The sequence below is a fragment of the Trichoderma atroviride genome, chromosome 4 (genome assembly GCF_020647795.1).
Source record: "Trichoderma atroviride chromosome 4, complete sequence".
Classification (NCBI taxonomy): domain Eukaryota; kingdom Fungi; phylum Ascomycota; class Sordariomycetes; order Hypocreales; family Hypocreaceae; genus Trichoderma; species Trichoderma atroviride.
Window position 1 is genome coordinate 1,736,838 of NC_089403.1, and position 13,364 is coordinate 1,750,201.

The window sequence follows — 13,364 nt, forward strand, 5'->3', positions numbered from 1 at the left end:
GAGCAGCCGTAGCGGTACATGCCACCGCACCGAAGCGACCCCGAAAATCCAACATCTTGGCGCTGAGCTGATGGTTGCATCCGTCCAGATAGCGGCGTGTTATCGCTGTACATAAGCCTGCATTTCAGCTGCGTCCTGTCTGCCGTCTCTCCCTAATTGTACTTTTAATCTCCCCTTTCTTTTTTCTTTTCTTCTTTCGTATTTTTTTCCAGTTGTTGATTTTCAGCCTGCTTAATCTTTTGCTTTGCGTGCTTGTCTGCTTTTTCTTGAATTGTCGTACAGCGCTTGTCGATTTATCTTACTGCGCATTTCCTCCCAGAGTCTACTTGCGATTGCAGCCTCAATTCCACCAGCACGTCATATCTTGCATTCGAATACGAATATACCTTATCAGTGATCGACCCATCAACCATTCGTGAAAACACAGCCTCCCAAGCCGCCTACCATGGGCCCTTCCATATCACTATTACTGCAGCTCTTGCTCTTCATCCCCTTTGTCCACGCCGCCAATGCTACCGTCTCAGTCTACGACGATTCCAAGAAATACAAATATGACGGCTGCTACAATGAGACAACCCAAGTCCCTGGCTCGGCCGATACGCGTGCTCTGGGTGGCGGAATTGATGAAAGCCTGCCGGGCCAGATGACGGTACCGATATGTCTCGCCTTTTGCGGTAATGGCAATACAGAGTACCGATATGCTGGGCTGGAGTGGTCGAGGTAACAGTTCAGCCATTGCGTACATTGGGTCTCATTTCTAATACGGGAACTGACTGTTTCGGAATACATAGAGAATGCTGGTGCGCCCAGACGCTTGCCGGAATCGCAGAGAAGCTCGACGACACGGCTTGCAATTACCCTTGTGAGGGTGACAATACAACTGCCTGCGGTGGCTCTTTGAAGCTCACAGTTTATCGTGTGTCTTTAGCAAGCGGGCTATCTCCTCCAGGTCTGCTTACTCTTGTCTCGACAGGACTGGCGATGATGACGATGTTATGATGATGTAGATATGGATTATGATTATGATTACATGTATGCTTGCTCTTGAAATCTGTTTCATTGGTTTAAATAGACTTTCTTCTTTCTTCCTCGAAAATAGAATGCTTCTGCAAGTTGGACAACTAGATACAGCCTTGTAAGCCTTAAAAAGGAGCCAGCGTTGCTCATGAGTTATAGAAGAACCGCTCAAGTAAATAAAGGAGAGCTCATCCAGCACCTCACTTCTATTATCCAACCCCCCAGCATAGCCCAACAAGGCAATTATGAATAACAAGGGTTCTAGCTCTAGTCGTAACACTTTGCTTGCTGTAAAATACACAGGCACTCAAGGCTGGTGCCAAGTTCTATTACAGGCGTTACTCCTCAGTTGCCTTTCGCAACGCTGCATCGCAATGTATCAATGTAGTATCAAAAACTGGCACAGGCACATTGGTCTGATTGAGGAGCATGCCAACCTCAGTACAACCGAGGATTATGCAATCAGCTCCTCTTTCTACCAGCCGTCTCGCAATAGAAATGTAAGTAGCCTCACTTTCCTTGGAGACAATCCCACAACAAAGCTCCTCGTAAATGATGCGATGCGTCTCGACGCGGTCGGCTTCGTTTGGGATGATTGGAGAAAGACCTGATGCAATAAGCCGATCCTTGTAAAAGGGCTGTTCCATCGTGAAAGCCGTGGCCATTAAGCCCGGCGACTGGAATTTCTGGTCCTTGATACTAGCCGCAGTGGCGTCTGCAATGTGCAGCAGTGGAATTGATACGCCCTTCATCATTTGGTCAGAAAGTTTGTGCATAGTATTTGTGGCCAGAATAATAAAATCAGCTCCTCCTCGTTCGAGGGCTTTTGCCTCTTTGTTCAAGATATCCCCAGCGTCTTCCCATTTGCCGCTCACTTGCAGTTCTTCTATCCGAGCAAAGTCAAGGGAGCGAATGAGGAGTTCGGGGGAATGAAGCCCGCCGAGGCGTTGTCTCGTAAGATTGCAAAGTTCTTGATAGTAGATCTGTGTCGACGATGCCGACATGCCACCCAATATGCCTATGGTCTTCATGGTGTCGTCGGTTACGATAAAGTGGCTTGTAGTCAAATCTTCAGTCCTGGTGCCTTGAGAAATTCAAGCTTAAATCCAAGCTTTCCCCCCTGCTGTTCTATCGCACGAAATTCAGCACGGGCATGCGACACTTTATGTCATGTATTATAAAGGGCTCCAGTGATCGAAACCAGTTATGAGTCACCTCCACAGGGTCTTGATCCCTCGAGACCGGCCTAGCCAGACAGCAAGCTTATCAGCCGATAGCCGAAGATGTTGATCCCTGTTCGCTACGTTTCTCGTGATAAAGGCAAAGTAAAAGATTTTAGGATTAAGGGAAACCCCCTCTCAAGAAGGGCAAAAACATCAGGTGGTTCTTAGCTGTAATAACTACTGCTGAAAGGCTAAGAGGGCCAGAGGAGCGTGCGGGGCGGCGAGGAGCCGAAGCCAATCCAGGTGTTGATAGCGCTGCACTGCGGACCATCGGCGCTCCGAAAGAGCTTGAGCGGCTGTCGGACAGTATAACTGCCCATCAATTAATATTCTGGATATCCCCTTAACCAATGTACAAATATCTACAAAAGATGCGGTATACATCCAACCAGGTTAAATCTGAAGTGGTGCTAGCCCTCTCTCTTCAACTGCGGCTTGCATGGCCACCTTAATGCCGCTGACAGCCAATTTCCAAGCCCGGCGTCCTCTACTATCAACCCCGTCCTGATCAACCACCACGCTTAGCCATTTAATCAAGGCTACAGCTTTACTCAAATCGCGTTCTTCTTTAATGACTTTGACCAAGTATCTTTCCAAAACGTCAACATCTCTCTTATGCGGCCCCGCCTTTCTAGTTTGGGAATGCCATGCATCCACCATGTCTTTGATCTCTGGTAACGAAGTGACAGAGCCAGAGAAGGATATAACTGGCGGTAGCATAGGAAACTGAATTGTTTGCTGACCTCCAGGCAACAGACTCGTTTCTTGGTGGCTTTTCGAAAGGGGTATCTCCAGCCCTGACTGCAGGGCTAGCAGCCGCCTTCTGTGATCTGCAATTACTTCTCTCCTGACGTCCTCGGGTAGCTCTGCAAGGAATGCCGGATCCAGTTCTTCAATTTCTTCAAGTTGAGCCTCTTCTGCAAGCCCTGGAGGCCGAAAATTTGTTTGAACAATTCCTTCTTGAGCATCTCGTTGCCGTTGGGCTTTACTAAACATGCCCCGAACCCCGCTAGCCTTCGTTGGAGTTGTAGGCCTCCTGGCTTGGGTTACTTCAGATTTCCTTGGTGAAGGCCGAGGCTGCAGAGGCTCAGTCGGCTTTCGTCCATATAACGCCAAGACTTCAGCTTTCATATCTTCTGGTAGTGCGTCAAACACTTCCAAGTCAACTTGAGAGGAGAGCAGATCTGCTAGTATTGGGCTATTGGATCTTGACTTGCGATCCTCTACGTTGGATTCGGTAGCCACTGCTCTGGGACGTTGGGCCATGAGCTTGGTGCGGATGTTGTTTGGTAACTCAGCTAATACCGCAGGGTCGGGGCTGCTTGGCAAAAGGAATTGCGTGCTAGAGGCGTTTAGATGAGCAATGGCGTTTATATCATGAGATGTGTGTTTTCGAGGTGTCGTAAGATCATTTGTCAGTGTATTAGGTTCCAACTCAGAAATAGGCCTCTTCCTCAAACTTTCTGGCCCTTGCATCCCATCAATTGGGCTTGCTCTCGATTGTTTCAGTAGAGGAGCTGGCTCAACAAACGGAGCAAAGGTAATCTTTCTTTGGCTTCCTTCCGCAGCCAAGGAATTTACTTTGATCGGCTCCAGTTTTGTCATTTGAACACCAATTCCTCGAAGATCTCCAGGGCTGAACCGAAATGAGCGTAATATTGAAACCGCTTCTTTGCCAATCGTTTGGTAGTCATGTGTTGCGACACCAAATGTTGCACTCTTGTTGAATGAGTCGCATTTTCCGTGCCCCAAATGTTTTGTTGGATCCAACGGCGCATCAAGGGCGCGTCTCATAATCTTCATCGTGAGATTCCTCCCCTTGACTTGCTCATTCACTAGCCGCTTCTCCAATTCTTTACAGAGATTATAGACGAACTCCTCTGCTTCTGCTTGGCTAATGAAGCGAATCCCCCAGTTGACCTCTGCCGACACAGACTTCCGAGGAGGCTGTTCTCCAACCTCCGATCGATCAATGCCACGAGCATAGTCATTAAGCTTATCGCTCGTCTTAGGCCCCAGAATTGAAACGAGGCGGTCTTTTGGGACGTCTCTAAGATCTTTGACAAATTTGACTCCCAAGTCTTCGAGTTTCCCGCCGATACTGTACGCGACGCCTGGCAACTGTTCAACCTTTAGATCCCCAATGACTTCCAAAACTTGCTCTGGCTTTAGATGAAACTGGCCAGCAGGCTTGGCTTTCCTCAAGGCGACTTTTGCTTGTAGAATATTTGCGCCAATGCCAACTGAAACGGCACAGCCAGTTTCTTCTTTGATCTTATTGCGCAAACTCAACGCAATCTCGTCGACTTTTTGCTGCTCCTTCCAAAGGCTGCCCTCTTCAACACCGATGCCATGAGATTCAACCGCTTTAAGGATGATATCGGTGACATCAACCAAGGCCTCATCGATGCTTACACTCTGAACAATACCACCAACACTGATTATCGCCCCATAAAATTGGCGACTCACTTCTTCGTAGGCAGGAAAATCATATGGTAAGACTTTCAGGTCAGGGCACAACTCGAGAGCTCTTTTCATCCACATGCCATTCTTGACGCCAAATTCTCGAGCGACATAATTGCAGCTTGCAATTTCTGAGCCAGCTCCTGGGCTGTGAGCGACAACGCAGGGTTTGTCCAGATATTCGGGATGTCGCTTTAAGGAAACTGCACAGAAGAAGCTATCAAAGTCTACATGCATAATGTATCTTCTCGAACCAGACCGTGTTGTCTTTTTCTGATTTGACAACCCCTTTTCGGACGCTAATCGTTGCATCGATGATTTTAAACTGGCTTTCCAAGTTGAGAGATGGTGGAGCCTGCTTTCGGAGTAGAACTGTTTCAAGAAGTCGGGATTGGCTGTAGAAGATTGTCTTATCCTTGGATCCGAGAGTAACCAAGCATTGTGCTCCTCTGAGGTCATATGCTTGGGAGGTATCTTTGATGGATCTAGCAAGCTAGCAGGGTTGGGTGCCAGTTGCGCCTCAGATTCGACCTTGAATTCCCCATTATCTACAGCGTTTGCAGAATAGTCCATTTCATCCGACTTGGAGGTTACCAATCCACTTGCGTTTGGAAGTATGTCGACGGATCTCTCGACCTGTTGTCGACTAGGTACAGGAGATTTATCCAGGATCGGGCTCATCAGTTGGATTTGCGACTCAGCTTTTATTTGATCCGTATAAAAGCTATTTTCTGTCTGCTCTTTGTAACTGCGCCTTACGGGAGATGGGCTGGTTTGAGTAAGCCCACCGCTGTTACCAAACATCAAGACTTTTTGGCTTGGGCTTTCAGTTATGACTCGATAATCGGTCCACGGTAGAAGCTTGCCAGCTTTTATTGAGTCAACAATCCATGCGGGCTTCACGATTCTGTAACGGCTAAACTCAGCAGCTTTCTTTAGCGTTAAATTGGCGGTGATGATGTGAGTAGCCATGGTTTTTGAGTCAAGATATTGCAGAAAACCACCACCATGCTGCACAATATCGTGGTGAAGTCTGCCGTTAAACATGATATTAGCGTTGTCATGAGCAATGACTACGGAATGCAAAGAGACTACTCACACATGAAGGGGCGGCTGAGTGTAACCATTAACATGGGCAACGATGCCCTTGAATATTGGCGGCTTGTCGGACGAGGCGCGTATATCGGCATCCAGATTTTGAAGTTTAATCTTCTTTCGACGAAAGTAGTCGCCGAACCCACCGAATTCACTACCGCCATACTCGTCGCCCTCTTCGTCATCAAAGACATGATTTTCAATGCGCTTCCTCACCGAGGAGGAGTTCTTTTCCAACGGGCCATTCATCTTGTGCAATTTCACAGGAACTACACTAGAGAGAGTTTGAAGCTGACGCTCATCGATTCGATTCCTGTTGGTGCACGACTTCACGTATCAAGAGCAACGGCCGTCTGTGAAGCCCCACAGTTCACTCAACAAAGCAGCAGAAAGGAGATGTTCGGCGCACTTGAGGCGGCATTTTCAGGGGTGCGGCAATCTGTGTTTCGCTTTATAAGCGGCTTATGCAAGGCTGCTCATGGCTTTTAAGCGGCAGCGTCTCGTTGGAGATGTTGGAATACTTTGCGAGACTTGTGACGTGATGAGCGAAGATGCCGCGTTAAGTGGAGAAAAATGCTGCGCGCCTCTTACACGTCGTCCCGTGACCTTCCATTAAGTTTCCAGCGCCACAGCGAGCCTCGTCCAAGGCTACGAGCGGCTGCCTTTTTACTTTTTTCCTTGTTTATTTGCTCTCGGAACTGCCAGCTTTCTTTACTGTTGGCATCCAAGCATTTTGCAATCATGAATAACGACCAATTTCGGAAATTGATGCTGGCCAATTCGGCCAAGCCGTCAAAAGATCGAGCTTCTCCCAAAGGCGCGAGCCCTAGCATGGATAAGGGATCATTAGGTTCTCGCCAACGAAGCAGCATCCCTATGACACCGTAAGCTACCTCAGTCAGAACCCGTTGGTTGAAAATGCTAATGCGCAGTTTTTAAGACGGTCATTAGGAAGCACACAAGCCGATTTCGCGCGACAACTAGCTGAGAGGAACCACGCGCTACATCCGCAAAAGAAGTTTAAATCATCCACGCCAAGGGGAGTGAAGCTGGGAACAGGGTATACCGACAGGTCACAAACTCGCGAGGACAACGAAGATGACCGGGAGGAGAGATTGAAGGCGCTTGAAAAAGCTCTTAAAGACGAAGAAATCGACCAACCAACATACGAAAAGCTAAGATTCCAAATTGCAGGTGGAGATCTTGGGAGCACACATCTGGTAAAGGGACTCGATTTCAAGCTCCTTGAAAGGATACGCAAAGGCGAGGACGTCTACGGAAATAAGGAACCGGAAAAGGAAGAAGCTGAAGCTGCCGCTGAAGACGTAGACGATGAATTCGACGAGCTCGAAGACCGAGACGTACAAGCAATCGCAAAGGAAAAGGGAGAAAAGAAAAAGGGCAATCTCTCAACCGTGGCTCTGGCTCCGGGAAAGAAGAGAACACGCGACCAGATTCTAGCGGAGCTAAAAGCAGCCCGGCTAGCAGCAAAGGAAGCGCAAGAATCAACTCTTGGAGACCGATTCAAGAAGATTGGAGCAAAACAAAAACCAGGAACACGAATCGAAAAAGACAGTAAAGGAAGGGAAGTTTTGATTATAGTAGATGAAGATGGGCATGAGAAAAGGAAGGTTCGGAAGGTACAGCCCGAACAGGAAGATTCACGGGGCGGCCTTTTAATGCCAGACAAGGATGCCAAGCCGTTGGGTATGGAAGTTCCTGAACAATACCGGAAGAAAGAGGAGGCAGAGGAAGACGATGGCGATGTGGATATCTTTGAAGATGCCGGTGACGACTACAATCCATTGGCCGGAGTGGAGGGATCTGACTCTGATTCGGACGAAGAAGAGAGTGACAACAGCAAGCAGGAAGCAAGTAAGGAGGCCGGCACAAAAGAATCTATGCCACCCCCGCCAAAGCCGTCTCTTTCACAGCCAGAACGCCGCAACTACTTCAAAGATGCAAAGACGGGACTTATATCCAAGGAAGCCAACAAAGGGCCATCTATGTCTGACCCGGCAATATTGGCAGCCATCAAGAAGGCAGCATCTCTCAGGCCCATCGAGCAAGAAGGTGAGGACGACAAAGCCAAGGAAGAGGCCAAAGCGCTGGAAGAACGAAGGAAGAAGCTCCTTCAAATGCAGAGCCGTGACGACGATGACATCGACATGGGCTTTGGCACTAGTAGATTTGAGGATGAGGAAGACTTTGACGATTCGAAAGTCAAGCTGTCGAAGTGGGGCGATGACACCGGAGAAGAGGGTTCAAGTAGAGGCGACAAGTCAAAGCGGAAGAGGGGGCCGAAGAAGCGAAAAGGCGATGCCAACAGCGCGGCGGACGTGATGCGGGTCGTCGAGCAGCGCAAGAAGTCTGGATGATGACAACTTGCCGCGGGAGGCCGATAAGTCCAATTTGGTCAGCCGATTCGACAAGTCCTGCTTTACACGCGCAGTTGGCGGACAAAGTTTCTCATTTCGAACGGCCCCAGATTCTATAGCAGATGGATGAGCAAGCATTACCGCACTAGATACCCCAGTTATTGTTCAGCTTGAGAGAAATCGACCATCTATCGCGGAGCTCCGCGAGGGAGAATATAAAGGGTCCGGATCACGTGTAGCTACAGATACGGCTCCAGACGCCGACGTTTGCCAGCCGTCCTTGAAGTTCCCTCGAGGATGGAGTCTAGCGTCTCGGCTTGCCACTTTTATTATTAAAATCCAGACGCCAATGACACAAACTTTCGGTTCCTGGCGATGCTAGTCCTGCTAGCATCACAATGCGAATGAGGGGTTGGATGGATTTGATGGCTCTCCCCCACTCTAGAGCCTTGCAGCTGCGGAGAAAAAAAAGAAGCGGTCCTCTGACGCAGTGAGTTGCCAGCAGAAACCCTACAGTCAGATAGCCTACGCTACCACGTTTGGTCTGCGAGGCTCGCCGTCAACCGAGAGCGTGGCTGACTTCTCGATTTCGCCGTCTGGGGCTGTGGATTTCCGCGATTACGGAGCATTGAAAAGCGTATCGATCCCAACCCGAATTCATTCTCCCGCGCCCTTCCGTAACCTGAACAAAGCATAGCTATAAAGAGGCTTCTAAGATACCGTAGATTTCAACCGAATTCATAGAGAGCGTATCGTGTCTCCCGTCGTGCCATTTGTTATTTCGAACCTTTTACAAGTCTCACATCTATTGAATATGGCGTCTGCTCAAGTGCCCGTTTGGCTGGACTGCGACCCAGGCCACGATGTAAGTTCCCCATTCCACTCGCCAGGTGCTGAGCTTGGATGCAAGCTTTATGCAGAGTCGCATTGCATGAGGCGTCCGGCTGGCCAAACCTAATCAGAAACGTGAGAGCTAACTGGATATTCTCCGCACAGGACGCCTTTGCCATTCTGCTGGCTGCCCATCACCCCAGAATCAACCTGCTGGGCATTTCCACAGTCTTTGGAAACGCTTCACTAGAGTATGTGCGATGGGAGGCTTGGTTGCTTTGCGCCTACATCGTCAATGACCACAGCTAACGTTGAAACCTGCCAGACACACTACGCACAATGCCGCCTCCATCCTGACGGCCTTTGGCAAACATAAGGACATCCCCCTCTATGTTGGCTACAGCAACCCGCTCGAGCGACCTCCCATCCACGCGCCGACCGACATTCACGGCGACAGCGGCCTCGACGGCACCGACCTTCTCCCCAAACCTCAATGCACTCCGTCCACCGAGCCCGCCATTGACGCCATGGCTGCTGCTCTCAAGGCCCAGCCGGCCGGCACAGCCTGGATCGTGGCCACCGGCACCGTCACCAACGTCGCCGCCCTGTTCCGAAAGTATCCGGAGCTCATCCCGCACATCAAGGGACTGAGCATCATGGGAGGATCCATCGGAGGAGGTTTCTCAGACGCCCCTTTGGGCACGGTCGATGGCAAGGAGCGCATTGGCAACACAACACCATATGCCGAGTTCAACATTTTCATTGACCCGGAGGCAGCGGCCGAGATATTCCACAACAAGGAGATTGCCAAGAAGATGTTCATGGTCCCGCTGGACCTGAGCCACCAGGTCCTGGCTACGGAGAAGGTCAGAGACCTTTTGCTGTACGGCAAGGACGGCGAGAAGACTGGCACCGGCAAGACGACGCTGCGGACAATGCTAGTTGAGCTGCTTTACTTCTTTGCAAAGACCTATTCGTAAGATTTTCCCTTTTGGACCTGGATTATCTTGTGTTAGCTTGCACCAACTGATAAATCAAATAGCGACGTCTTTGGCATCACCGCCGGCCCTCCCCTCCACGATCCCCTCGCCCTCGCGGCCGTTCTCACCGGCACTCCCGACGAAATCGTCTTTTACGACTGGGATGGTGTTAAAAGCCAGGGCGCCAAGCACAATGAACGCTTTGACGTGACCGTCATCACCGAGGGCACGGCCGAGGAGGCACAGCGCGGCGAGAAGCAGACCGGCCGAACAATTGCCAACGTGTTGCCTGCAGGTGAAGCAGGTGTAAGGATACCCAGAGGAGTGGACGTGGATCAGTTCTGGAAGGTGATTGAGGAGTGCATTGAGAGAGCTGATGAGACGAACCGAAAGCTGAGCAACTAAGCATGTTATGAATACCCAGCTGCGCTTCTTTTTCTTTTCTGGGATTTTTATATCATTTTGTCTGCAATGGGAACCAAAACGGATAGATATGTTTCATAGCAGTGGTCATTAGATTATTAGAGTCTCTAGATAAAAATACATGGCTTTTTTTGCGAACAAATCGTTTACAAGCTTTCATTACAACGCCCCTTTGTCATCTTTATCCTCATCAAAGCTCATCAAGAGCCTCAAGCTCCGCTCATACGTCCACAAGGTAATTGCACTCGCAGGAGCAGCCTTGATCAAGCTGATAGGCAGGCCCTTGTACAGGCCTCGCAGCCCCTCCGTCTGGAATATCACGCGTATAGCCCGGCCTGCGGAAGTATACACGGGGATGTCGTTGTACACGTACTTGCTCCGCGTGGGGCCTTGCACCTGGATGCGCTTGCGCACGAGGTCGAGCGGGAAGACGGCCGTCTTGGCCATGACGCTGGCCATGATGCCGGCGGTGGCGTCGTCGCTGCCCCAGGGGAGGTGCAGGTCGCTGAGCTGCAGCCGCAGGCCTTCGTACGAGGCGAAGAAGATGCCCATGAAGGGGATGATCTGGGCCAGCGCGGGGCCCAAGCCGCGGAAGAAGCCCCGGAAGCCTTCGTCGCGCTTGATGTCCCACAGAGCCCCTCTAAGGGAAGAATACACCCTGTGCCTGCCCTGGGCGGCGAACCGCGTCCTCAGCAGGTCGAGAGGGTACGTCACGCTCGTAGCAGCCGCTCCGGAGACGGCGCCGGCAAGAAACGTCTCGGCCGAGTCGGGCAGGCGGCGGTGCTGGGGTACCGCGGTCTGCAAAAAGACAGTCGTGGAGCGGTAGGCAGTGAACTGGGCGGCCGAGTAGCAGACGTACATGAGCTCGGCGGGGACGTTGCCCTTCCAGAGCCCCGTGAGGCCTTCATGCTTGAGGATGTGCTTGATGGTGTGGACGGTGCCGCGGTAGGCGGGCGCTTCGCGGAGGGGGGCGAGGGGGTCGGAGAGGGAGTATGGCTGGAGCTGGAGGCGGATCTTGACGACGTCGAGGGGGGCGACGATGAATCTGGGAGCAAGGGCGCATAAGCTTTTGACTTTGTATAGATGTTTTGTTGCAAGGCTTACCGAGAGACGAGCCCGGCTATGGCGCCGGCTGAGACGACTTGGAGTTTTGAGCCCTGTAGGAGTGACGACTTGTTAGTATGGAGAGGATGTGGAAATTGGATGGATGGACAAACCTCATCTTTGAGGTGGCCGCCTCGTGGCGACATGCAGGAGTTGCCGCTTCAGGTTGACTGGGAGTTTGCGCAGTATGTGCTTGCAGCGTCCTTGATTGGTAGCCAGTGGAAGATGGAAGGGATTGAAGTCTGGGAATCGAACTATTATGGCCGTGGCGGTGGTGGTTGTTTGATTCAAAAAGCTTAAACTCTTTGTTTTGGTGTTTTGGCTCGTTGGTGCATTGAACTACCAGGATAAGATTTCGATATCGGACTGGAATGACGAGGGAACCAAGGGGAAAGAAAAAAAATACGGGAGCCGACGGAATGCGCGTTTGAGCGCGATTTGACAGAGTGCCAATGCAGAATTGCGATTTGTTTTTGTTTTTTTTACAAAAGTGTAATTTGAGTAAGTTTGCGTTTCTACGGTTCTGCCGTCATCTAGTGTTGATTGATCGTATTTTCTTCCTGATTTTCTATGCTACAGAGAGCTGACGTCCTTTTTTTGGGTTTGTTTGCCTGTCGTGACGCCATTGCCCGGGAACGAGCCGAGACCCCGTTGCGGCTTGAGGCGGAGAATCTGGAGAGTTTGGGGCTCTTTGAGCTTGGCGCAATGACATCAAATAGGTATGCTAAGCTACAGTATTGTGATACTTTGAGGCGAGTGGTGAGGAAACTGCTTTGAATCATGTATATGAATTCTCACATGTAAAAAGAAAAAAGAAAAAGATGAGCCATGAGATTGATGGAATAAATAGATAGGGCTAAGTTGCGATTGGAAAACGTTTTACATGGATCTTGTCGAGGATGATGATCCTAGGCGCAGGATCAAACTTGTCATCTTGCACGCTATCGAACCCATGTACGCATGTTCGGAGCACCCCAGCAAGACAGATTACAGTATGTACAGTAAATGCAGATGCAGTCTAGATGCTTACACAAACATCAAATGCCAGGCCGGCATCACAGATCCAGACCGTGCCGGAGCCCCATCGGCGCATTTCCCCATAGAGAGACGGCCCGGGAAGGTGGTGCAAGAAAAACACGAGGCTCGGAAGCCGTCTGCTTATTTATTGTTCCACCACGATAGCAGCTCAGAGCACGAGATACATCAGATATCAACTTTCATTCTGCTTTTTTTGAGAAGTTGAATCATTCGTCATGGCGGAGCGCCTCTCGCACTTCTATTCCACCCAAGGCGGACAGAAGGAAGTGCGCGCATCATCTTGAGCTTGTATACAAGTAGACCCAGGTCCCGCCGATATGTAACCCCTCCGCGTGCTGGTAGGGATCTCGGCCTTTGGGGATCCCTGTGCTGGGTTCGTGTACTTGGATGTACCTGCATCAGTTTCCGTATAAGTGCTAAGCAGCGCGAATAAGTAAGCAGCAATTTGAAATCCAGGCACAGGCGCGCTGCAGAATAGGTATTGCGACAATTACTGGTACTACAAGTATATGCACTTGCACCCCGGCAGAGGTTATCAGCAGCTTCTTCGGTGCCTTATGAGATGCAGTGAGACGGGCATCTCCGTTGTCGCTATCCAGCAGCAGCCCATCTGCGGTAACAGTGCATATCTGGGTATGCAGCTATCTGTATCGGTCTCCGTATAAGCTTTGAGCACAGACAGGCCGCAGATTATTGAGACAACTGCATGAACCCTGGCAGTGGCCATCGGCGGCTCTCCAGGGCTCTGCGGGATGCAGTAAGACAGGCATCTCCGTTGTCGCTGCTCAAGCGGTAATCTGTAGCAGTAGTAA

At 50.4% G+C, this 13,364-nt stretch overlaps 6 protein-coding genes across 6 annotated transcripts; 3 read left to right on the forward strand and 3 right to left on the reverse strand.

The window, feature by feature from the left end:
• Nucleotides 1-445: 445 nt before the first annotated feature.
• On the forward strand, nucleotides 446-999 carry TrAtP1_007880 (uncharacterized protein; the record flags this gene model as incomplete). Its single annotated transcript, XM_014092690.2, has 2 exons — nucleotides 446-720; nucleotides 792-999. 2 exons carry the CDS (start codon nucleotides 446-448, stop codon nucleotides 997-999), a joined length of 483 nt encoding a protein of 160 aa, XP_013948165.1.
• Nucleotides 1,000-1,355: 356 nt separating this feature from the next.
• On the reverse strand, nucleotides 1,356-2,048 carry TrAtP1_007881 (uncharacterized protein; the record flags this gene model as incomplete). Its single annotated transcript, XM_014092691.2, has 1 exon — nucleotides 1,356-2,048. The coding sequence occupies one exon, from the start codon at nucleotides 2,046-2,048 to the stop codon at nucleotides 1,356-1,358; it is 693 nt and encodes a 230-aa protein (XP_013948166.1).
• A 585-nt stretch (nucleotides 2,049-2,633) lies between these two features.
• On the reverse strand, nucleotides 2,634-6,047 carry TrAtP1_007882 (uncharacterized protein; the record flags this gene model as incomplete). Its single annotated transcript, XM_066113698.1, has 2 exons — nucleotides 2,634-5,736; nucleotides 5,803-6,047. The coding sequence occupies 2 exons, from the start codon at nucleotides 6,045-6,047 to the stop codon at nucleotides 2,634-2,636; spliced, it is 3,348 nt and encodes a 1,115-aa protein (XP_065969785.1).
• A 492-nt stretch (nucleotides 6,048-6,539) lies between these two features.
• TrAtP1_007883 (uncharacterized protein) lies at nucleotides 6,540-8,176 on the forward strand (the record flags this gene model as incomplete). The annotated part of the gene is made up of 2 exons (XM_014092693.2): nucleotides 6,540-6,682; nucleotides 6,739-8,176. 2 exons carry the CDS (start codon nucleotides 6,540-6,542, stop codon nucleotides 8,174-8,176), a joined length of 1,581 nt encoding a protein of 526 aa, XP_013948168.2.
• Nucleotides 8,177-9,069: 893 nt separating this feature from the next.
• TrAtP1_007884 (uncharacterized protein) lies at nucleotides 9,070-10,558 on the forward strand. The gene is made up of 3 exons (XM_014092694.2): nucleotides 9,070-9,258; nucleotides 9,333-9,983; nucleotides 10,050-10,558. The coding sequence occupies exons 1-3, from the start codon at nucleotides 9,080-9,082 to the stop codon at nucleotides 10,390-10,392; spliced, it is 1,173 nt and encodes a 390-aa protein (XP_013948169.2). The 5' UTR covers nucleotides 9,070-9,079; the 3' UTR covers nucleotides 10,393-10,558.
• On the reverse strand, nucleotides 10,559-12,371 carry TrAtP1_007885 (uncharacterized protein). The gene is made up of 3 exons (XM_066113699.1): nucleotides 11,628-12,371; nucleotides 11,515-11,567; nucleotides 10,559-11,455 (listed from the first exon to the last, which is right to left on the reverse strand). Exons 1-3 carry the CDS (start codon nucleotides 11,658-11,660, stop codon nucleotides 10,570-10,572), a joined length of 972 nt encoding a protein of 323 aa, XP_065969786.1. The 5' UTR covers nucleotides 11,661-12,371; the 3' UTR covers nucleotides 10,559-10,569.
• Nucleotides 12,372-13,364: the final 993 nt, after the last annotated feature.